This window comes from Psammomys obesus, unplaced genomic scaffold (assembly GCF_907164565.1).
Source record: "Psammomys obesus unplaced genomic scaffold, mPsaObe1.curated_primary_1811, whole genome shotgun sequence".
Lineage (NCBI taxonomy): Eukaryota > Metazoa > Chordata > Mammalia > Rodentia > Muridae > Psammomys > Psammomys obesus.
This window is the reverse complement of record NW_026591872.1, coordinates 12,432,609-12,442,291: the sequence shown is the minus strand read 5'-3', so window position 1 is coordinate 12,442,291 and position 9,683 is coordinate 12,432,609. Positions and strand designations below refer to the sequence as shown.

The following is a 9,683-nucleotide window of genomic DNA, read 5'->3' as shown; positions in this document are numbered from 1 at the left end:
CTGGGAGACAGGGACAGGAGGGTGGCTTTTTGATTGGGTGGGATTTTGAGCTTTTGGAGCATGCATTAAGAGCTCACTCATGGGGTCAGGCCAAGGTAGAGGGTACTCGCTTGGAGACAGGAGGAGAAATAAGGGTGGTAGGCAGTTATCCAAGTCCTATGCACAACCTAGGGAATCACCACCAATTCTAATTCAGTTGAAGGTGCAGAAGAGAAAGGAGGTGGAGTAGGGGAAGGTCTTGAGCAAACCCATAATAAGGAATGAAAAGTTATAAGGAGAGAGAAAAGAACACGGCCAGGGTCAGAAATGGAGGGAGGGTGTTGGAGGGAGCCCAAATAGGGTCCTTCTCCAAATGCCCTGGTATCCTGACGGCAGTTAAGGAAACCAGATGAGAAAGGGTTAAGTGTGCCCCTCACTGCTCCAAATGCTTGCTGTGTTTGAAATCCTTCAGGTCTCTATCAACCCTCTGGACCCCAGCCAGGCAGGCATTGTCTGGGTAGCGGTTGTGGGTTGTCCCAGCAGCCGCTCAGCCTTTGTTGTGGGGCCACCTCGGGGTTCCTTCCCGCACCCTAGATAGGACTGCAGCATGCTTGCCGGGAGGGGGGCGGTACGGGAGGCTTGCTCCCTCTCCCTCTTCCTGGCCCCCGCCCAGCCCTCCCGATGACCACATGACCAAGTGGGATCGCTGCCAAACCACAAGCTACAAAATGCAGCCCCCGAAGTGAGGAGGAAAGCATTCGCTCTTGCAGCCTCAGTCAACGGGTAGTTGGGAGCCACAGTCAGCCACTTAGTTTTTGCGGCCGTCCGGCGGGAGCCACCAAGGCCAGCCCTGCTGCGGTAGAGGAGACTGCAGAGGAGGCGAGCAGACCTGAGGCCAGCAGCAAGCGGTGCGTCTGGGGCACTCACTCTCCCGCTGTCCGGGAAACACGCGAGCTCTGTGCCCGCACGTGCCAGCCCCGGCTCGCGCCTTTCTTTGCATCTGGGGTGCCTGGCCTCTCCGCCCACCCGCTGGCTCTTCAGGGCTGCAGCGGACCGAGGACCGAGTTGCAGCATGAATCTGGGGCTCTGCATGCAGGCGCTGCTGCTACTCTGGCTCTCCTTGACTGCGGTGTGTGGAGGTGAGTGCGTGCCCTTCCACTAGCCTGGGCTTCCTCTGGGGCTTTCCCGAGCTGCAGCCTAAGAATTCTCTTTCCGGCCCACGCGAGCAACTCCCGCCTCCCAGGCAACCCAGGGCGAACTATGCAGGAGCAGCCACGCTCCAGCCACAACTGAAGGCAGACTGACAGGGCTTCCAGGGCCAGGGGCCACTTGCCATGTAGGTGCTGTTCCCTCGGACAGCATGAGGTTCCTTATTACCTTGTACATCACCATTTAAGCCCCTCCTGAATGTCCTTGGCAGTTTAAGGTTCTCAGGGCCTCAGACTTACATCCTGTGTCCTGTACTCTGTAACCCACGTGGTACGGAGGAGAATGGGGATATGTCCCGCTCACATCGTGGATCAATGGAGGCCACTGACCTGAACTGAGTGGGTCAGGACTCTACGTTGAGGATCTCTGGGTCTTGGAGTTTAGGGGCCACTGGCCAGTCCAGGGGCTCAAGCTACTGGGGCTGATGTGCCGACACGTAGATGTGACACTTGTTGCATAGTTAGCCTGTGCTTTAGCAGCCTCCTTAAGCAGATCTGAACTGGACAGGGCCAGGCTGGTTTTCTCCTGTACTCCAAGGTCCTGGATAATCGTGTTCCCTGCTCCACTGTGGGACACCAGGCCCATGGCTTCCATCTCTCAGGAGACTTGGTTCTTCTATATTTTGGCTTCATTCTCCATTTTTGCCCCAAGTATAACTTTGGTCTCCCTGTCTCCAGGTACCAAACCACAAAACACAGGCATTTTATCTGACAACCTCCATGCAGCTCAGGGAAGGGGATACCTTCACCTCCACCTGTACAAAACCCTCACCTGGAAATTCTTGGCAATGATACTCCCCTGCCTACTTCAGTCCAAGTCCTCAGTGTCTCAGCATCCCCTGCCCATGCTGCCAGTCCTCTGTGTGGGTCCTCAGTGTCCCTTCAGCCCTTGGCCCAGGCTGCCTGTCCTCTGTGTGTCAGAGCCTCCTGCTGCCAGTTCCCACCTTCAGCTGCCCCACTCATGTGATCTGGCTGTCATTGCAGCCTGCCTGGCACAACAGAAAGGGAAGGTCAAGACCAGGTGGACAGTTGCCAGTGCCAGGGCTAGAGTCACAGAGAGGTGTCTCTTGGTCTCTGAGCACCATTTTCTCTCCTACTTCCTTCTGCCAGCTTCTGCTCCAATATGCAGCATAAGGACAGCTTACTCTTACCCCTCCTAATGTGGAGGACATCTCCACTCCATCCCCAGTTCTAAACTCTAGGCACTCTTGAAACCTGAGCCAGGCTTGTCAACAGTATAGTACTAAGGCTAGTCAAATGGAGGCCAGGCTTTCCAGAGTCTGGTCCAGAGAAGGAAAGTGTTTCGGTGAAGGTGAATGTTTAGGTGAAGAGTGTCTCATATTCCAGAGACACAAACATTACCGCAGAGCAGTGGATGTAGCATTCCCAGTGGGATCTCCATCAGAACCTCAGGTTGGACTTTTAAAGCACTCACTATACAGACCTGACTCTGAACAAGAAGACAGGTGTGCCATTCCTACTGAGGTTGGCGTGTTCCTGAAAAGTTACATAGACTCCTTTGTGTATCTCAGCAGGGTCAGAGTTTGGGTTGCATGAAAATCAAATCCCCTTCTTCCCATGGCTGCAGGTCTCAGCTTGAAAATGCAATTGCCTCACTCGAACAAGGGTTCCAATCCTCTTAGCTTGAGATTCTCTGCGAAATAACCCCTGCTTCCTTTTAAGCAGAAAATGAGTTGAAAGTGCATACTGAAGTATATTTGGGGTATTCTCTGTCTCTAACGAATGCCTTTTGTACAGTCAGGACCTCTGCAGTGATGAGAATCAGTGGCTTCTAGTTTGTTTTTTCAGACAGGAAAAAGCCAGGGTTTCAGGTATCAGCTTATCTGACTAGATTCAGCAGCAAATGTAGGAAACAGTGAGTGATTGGATCAGAGTTCAGGAGGAGCCCAGGGACTTCCTGCCATGGGGAGGAACAATGAGCGCCAATCCAATAGGTTGCAAGAGGCCAAGTGGCTTCTGGGGTGGCTGCTTTCCCAGGCCTGTCTGAATCTCAGTGAGCTCAGGGTGGATCTTCTCTGCAGGTCTAGAGTCTAGACATCTTCCTGGCTTAAGTCTGAGCCACTGTCAGCATGTTGCTCATCCTGGCTCTTGACCTCTCTTCCTATAGTGTTCTTCCCCCACATTCTCCCTCACTGCAATAGACACTGACAGTCACAGGCCTTTAGGACATGGGAGGGGTGATACGTTTTCCCTCCTGGCACCATCCATACATGACTGCTCTACCCCTAGGATACAATGGCCTGGACCATTGTTCCAAATCCAGTAGTTGAAAGCAGGGACATGAGAACCAAGCCCTCACTTTTTAAAAGGTCCTTGGGGTCCTTTCGCTATGAATGGCTACATGGTGGTCACCCCACACCTGAAATGTGTCTCTGCTTCTGCCTTCTCATCAGCATCACTCAGAGCCACCCTCAAGGCTCAGGGTAACTGTTGATGAAATTGTAAAACTTAGACCATCGGCTAAATGAACTGGTGGGGATGTAACAATGGTGCTCCCTCAGCCCCTTCACACATGGTATCAGCTTTAGGTCAACAAACAGAAGCAGTACCTAACACTTCCAAAGGACTACTATTATTTTTTATCTTAATTCTCATGGATTTTAGGTTTAGAAGCTCAGTTGGCACACTAACACACTTTAACCATGATCATGGAAGTATGGCAATCCTTGTAAACTCTTAGGTCCTAATAGGTCTGGTGTTTTTTCCTGGACAAGAATGGAAGGATGCTGGAGAGAGAGAGAGAGAGAGAGAGAGAGAGAGAGAGAGAGAGAGAGAGAGTAGTGTGCTTGTCTGGCTCTGAATGGGGAGGAAAAATAGTAGTTTTAAAGTCTGTGCAAAGAGGGCCACAAGGACAAACCTCTCCCATTTTTGAACCAAGAGGATACAAAATGCCTGGAAATTGTGTGTAAGCTGAAGACTCATAAGAACCAAAGTGTTGATGAAGGAGCCAGAATATGGGGGTGTTGGAGGCAGGAAGGATTGGGGAATGGAGGAGTAACCAAATGGATATATGGAAATTGTGAGTCAGTTGTGGGAATTCCTTGATGGACAGCAATGAAATTCAAGGAACAGGGATATAGCTGAAAGCAAATCTGATGGTGTGCAGGGAACAGAGGCTGGTATTTATTATCATTAGCCTCAGGCACTACGGTGTTTCTGAAGACCACTCCCATCTTAAGCATTGCATAAGCATCCTGCTCATCTGCCTCTTCCCCAGAGCTGTCTCATCTCTGCACACTGTCTGCTTCTAAATGGCCAAGAGTGTGTCTGGGTCATAGCTCAGCTTTCCTGATGTACTACTGGCTCCATGACAGCTATCAAATGTGCCTTTCTCCCTCATTTTTCCCAACAACTTCCTGCACAACTTGCATTCCATTGTTAGGGCTCAGTGGCATCTGATAACTTTTGTACTAAAGCCATATGTGGGCAGATGGAGACAGGAGCCTGGGATAGCATAACAGAAGCCAGGTGAGGTTAGAATGAAAAGAATTTCTATCAGATTTTGGGTAGGAGGTGTGATCTAGGATGGTAGATTGGTGGGGAGGTGCTAACTCCAACAATCCACTCCTCTTCTTGTGTAGCATACTACTACAGGTCACAGTTCCCACACTCCTTCACTCACTTGTACCATATTTCTTAGCCTCTAAATCTGGTCACAGGCTGAATATAACCCAGTACAAACTAGGCTTAGTTAGTTGTATTCCAGCCACACCCACAAGAAAGCTTCAAGAGCATGGAAAAGGTTCAAACTACTGATGAAGTGTCCAAGGGAGAAAAAGACACCTAACTACTGATGAAGTACCCAAAAGAGACAAATGAGATATCTAGCACACAGAAGTGGGTCTACTATCAAAGGATATAAGCATAGAGTGGACATGCATTTGGTATTTGCTTTAAAATATAAAAGCCAAATAAATAAATAAATAAATAAATAAATAAAAGAAGACGAGGTGGAGGAAGAAGAAGTGGTGAAGCACACATGATTCCATTCAATAACTGTGACATCTGGGCATGGGTCCATGAAGGGGCATCATTGTGATGTTGTATGTCTGGAATGTTTGAAGTATACCAGTTGTAGGTGTGCCATGGGAAATTGTTCCCCCACCACAGCCAAGTATATGCTTGATGCTGCAGAGTGAACCACCAATTAGGACATTTCCAAAGGAAGAGCTTGTTTGTGCCTGTAGATACATGATATAACTGTCCAAAGATTAAAAAATCAGTTACCTCAATGGTAAAAAGAGTGATTCCACTTGCCTCAGAACAGTGTACGAATGGGACATCTCTTCATTAGGATAGAAAAGAAAAATGTGAGGGCGCCACCTTGTGGAGAATTTGCACTGTCCCTTTGACTGTGGCTTCCTCTCCTGTCTCCCTCTACATTCTTAACAGATTTTTCTCCTCTCTGCAGTGCCACTGATGCTGCCTCCAGATGGGAAAGGGCTAGAAGAAGGCAACATGCACTACCTGGTGCAGCCCAGAGCTTCGAGGACTGGACCAGGGCCCTGGCAGGGGGGCAGGAGGAAATTTCGCAGACAACGTCCTCGTCTCTCCCATAAGGGCCCCATGCCTTTCTGAATCAGGTATTATAGCCCCTTGTCAGCTGGTAGCACCAAAGGGGATGGACATTCTACTATCAAAGGCCAGACACACCGGGGTCGTAGAGCTTCCATGAAGTTAGTAAAAAGTAGTCATATTATTTCTCTAATTTATAGAAAAGGAGACTTCTATAATATAAGCCCACAGAAGGGCTTAGCACTTGGGACCAATCTCCCGACTCCCTCCCAAGAGCTAAGTGTTTAGTTTTCCTCTCTCCTTCTCTCTGGGATTGGGAAGACTGGTGTCATTGGACAGTTCTGGAGGCCATGGCTAGAGAGGTTTGCTAAGAGCATGCCTACAGATATTCAGCGTGCACTCTTACCAGGCTCAGGGTTGAAGGGAAAGAACAGAGAGCCTTGGGATAGTCAGGTAAGGAATAGGAGAGCCCGAGTGTTAGCTGTCCATATCTGTGAGAAGCAGAGAAGAATGAAAAGTGGCTGCAGAGAGAGCAGGGTCTATGCCTGTTCCTGAGGGCTGGCCTGCTTCCCCTCTCACTGCAGCCAGAATCAAAGGGAATTAACTTGGAACCTTGCGGTTAGGGGTGGAGTGGGCATGACTTCTGTCTCTTTTTTTCTAAGGGATTCCTTTGACCTAGGATATGTCTGTGATTTCTCGCTGGTCATTTTGTCTTTTTAGGATTGAAGGAATCTCCAAGTGTGCAGCCGGTGCCGTTCTCTCCGCTCCACAGATTTGTTCTCTTCTCTGGAACCCTCATGTCCATTTGGCTCTCACCTTATACCCGTTATAGCTGCTGATGGTCCTGGCTCTTCTCACTCACCAAGTTCTTCTAATGGCATGGTCTTGCCCTTCACTTGGATGGTTCCATTTCTCTCACAAGGATCCATTTGACCCATCTTCCTGGCCACTCCTTGTAATGCCATTGGAGACACAGCTTTTCCTTGGCCTGTTCCATGTTCTAGACCCTATCTATTGGCCTTACCATTCACTTGGCCCTCTCTCTTCTCATTTGCCTTGGCAACTGGACTGGTGCACTCCCTTCTTCAATGGATTCTTGCACCCCCTTACTTTCTCATCAATTGGACCTCTCCCCTGGAAGGGAATACAGAGATGTGCAATGAGACTTTGGTTTAGAGGGATTGGGATACATAGAAGGTGCATGGCAACACTGACATGTGGGTATGGTGAAGGAGTGAGGAGAAACAGCTGTCATGGCCTCTTTCTTAGGTCTCACTGGCCCTGTTAAAGGAAGAGAGGAGCCCATGAAGTACTTTGTTACTGTGTCTCCTAACATCCTTGCTCCCTTTGTTCTATTGCAGCTAGTTCAGTTCCCAGATCAGAAGGGGAGAGTACTGACCCTTACATGGTTCTATATTCTCCTGGGAGTAAGCAGAATAGCTGTTTTTGCCCCCTCCCCTTAAAAATCATAGAAAGTCAGAGCCCAAAGGACCCTTGTAGATCATTTAGCTTCCTTATGCAAAAGCTTGCACAAACAGAGGCCTTGGAAAGTGGCCTGCTCAGAGCCATTGCAGAGGCTCAGAGGGGACCAGGTCTCCCAACTCCCACTTTATGATATCCTTTTCCCTCTCAGTGATGTCCTTTCAAAGCAAATGAAGTGCCTTTTGCTGGGCTTAGTGTAGGCAGTGGCTGGGAAGGATAGGAAAGGAGGGGGAAACCAGCTGTGAACTGTTCTGTGTGGAAATGGAACTTCTCCCTCCATAAGTGGTGAAATGGTACCCCAAATAGGCCTAGTCCCAGCCCCCTGCCCAGGCTCAAGCTATTTTAATTAGGGTTCTCAGGCACTGAAACTACCATTTAGCCCCTGACACTGGTTGTTCTGAGCCCCTATATTGACTTGTTCTTGTGGCTTTGGGGGGAAATGTCAGAGGATAGAAAGGGGAAGAAAGGAAGGAGAGAAGGAAGAAAGAAGGAAAGATGGGAGGATGTGTAGGTAGTGTACTTCACTACACCAAGAGATCTCATCTCTCACCATGAGCCTTTTTGCTGCCCTTCCCTGAAGGGAGAACCTCATCCTTTGCCTAAACAGATGTTCTTCTCAGAGGCTTCCCAGGAGGGAGAAAAGAGAAGACATAAGCTTGATATTTACTTATATAGGTGTAGGGCAGGGGGAGTCAGGACCCCCAAGCCCCATAATAATCCAAGATTGCCTATCCACCCCTCTCCAAAGCCTTCCCATCTGCTGCTGCTGTTGCTGCTGCTCTGCTGCTGCCACTTCAAACCCCACCCTGGGAAGCTGGGCCAGGCATAGTGTCCTCAACCCCTTGGGCTTGAAGTGGGGGCTGGCTGGTGCCTCTTCTACTGCTGGTACCTTTACCAGAGACCAGGCCTTCTTCCTCTTTGCTGTTTCTGCATCTCCTGCTTTATCAGCCTGCCATGCCCAACTCTATGGGGAAGGGACGGGAAGGGGGACGACAGCTGAGAAAGAGGGGAGATAGAAACAGAAGAGGGGAGTAAGTTCATCTGGTGGGCTGTCTTATTTAAAGTTGTTGTGTATTGTTATACTAATTTATATAAAACTGTTTAGGCCCTTTGAATTAAAGAATCTGTCCCCTTCCCATAACTGTTCTCAATGTTGTAAAGATTGTTCTGTGTAAATATGTCTCTATAATAAAAAGTTAAAAGCTGACAATTTGCCCTTACTCTTTGAGCTCATGTTCAGTAGGGGTGTTCCTTTCACCCTAGGACCATACTTGTTCCTGTGCCCAGATTGCACGTGAAGGGAGGTAAGTGCTTGCATCTCAAATTGGTTCTAGGTTAACTGGTCTCAAACCAATTTGCCACAAGCACACAAAAAGACTCTATGCTTAAACGCCAGTTCACATAAATTTGAGCCCCTTTCAAGTCCTTTGGCACCTGTTAGAATGTCCTTATTTTTCTGGCAGTGTCATTTAAAGGATTTTTTTTCAGAAGAATTTCATTTAAGGACATGCTGATCAAAGGTGGGATTTTTACTAAAAGTTGTTTTGTAACCCTGGGTGGGTGTCTTCTGTTTTATCTATTTTTGAATACCTTCGGGACTTTTTAGCCAGTTTGCCTTTCTTGAAAAATGTTGTCAGCCATAAATACATTTGGTAATGACTTTCTATGTATCATTTTATGTTTAACAAAGTGGAGTTGCTTGATGAATGAGATAGCTTGAAAATAAAATCCAAGGAGTTCAATAAAACCATGCCCCATTTGTCTTACTTTTTCATGCTTGTTGTCAAAATGTCAATATCTTGCAGAACAGACAGGAACATTGGATATATGCAAATTTGGCTAATAAACCCATTAAGTATACACACAGCATACACAATGCAGAGCTAAACTCAATGAGGAGACAGAAATCATAAGAATAGTTGCATTTGATAAATCTTTTGAGAAATTCTGTAGATTTGACAAGTATTTTAATGCTGAAAAGGTTTAATTTTAAAGAAAATGACTTCAGACAAACTTGCTAAAGAGTCAAAATCACTCAATAGGCTAGTAAAAATCATCCAAAAGCAAGCTTAAGTATCTCATCATTAATAGAATGCTGCACATTGTACCACAATGACTTAAAAATATGGCATTTTGTTGGAAGTACCTCTTAGGAAAACATGTAGCTTTGAGATTGCTAGTTTGCTGTTTAAGTGAACTGGTTATCAGAGGAATTTAGCGTACATAGACTAATTGAAGTGTCTTGAACAGAAAGACTGCCATTCCCATTTTACAGATGAGAAAACCTGCTGAGAGAGGGGAAGCTCTTAGCCCAAAGTTTCATAGCGTGTAAGTCACTATAGACTCTACATTGTGAATTCCAGAATGCAAACTCCGTAGAGTAGAACAGACGGTCTCCTAGTCATGAGAAAAAAAAAGAAGCAGAAAATGTGTGTGTGTGTGTGTGTGTGTGTGTGTGTGTGTGTGTGTGTGTGTGTG

At 47.5% G+C, this 9,683-nt stretch overlaps 1 protein-coding gene across 1 annotated transcript; it reads left to right on the top strand.

The window, feature by feature from the left end:
• The first annotated feature begins 692 nt into the window (after positions 1-692).
• Positions 693-8,947, top strand: Apln (apelin). Its single transcript, XM_055612197.1, has 3 exons — positions 693-1,118; positions 5,620-5,791; positions 6,444-8,947. Exons 1-2 carry the CDS (start codon positions 1,052-1,054, stop codon positions 5,784-5,786), a joined length of 234 nt encoding a protein of 77 aa, XP_055468172.1. The 5' UTR covers positions 693-1,051; the 3' UTR covers positions 5,787-5,791; positions 6,444-8,947.
• Positions 8,948-9,683: the final 736 nt, after the last annotated feature.

Coding starts and splice junctions, on each gene's coding strand:
- Apln (XM_055612197.1), top strand. CDS start 1,052: ATGAATCTGGGGCTCTGCATGCAGGCGCTGCTGCTACTCTGGCTCTCC. Junction 1,119..5,619: donor CTTGACTGCGGTGTGTGGAG/GTGAGTGCGTGC, acceptor TCCTCTCTGCAG/TGCCACTGATGCTGCCTCCA.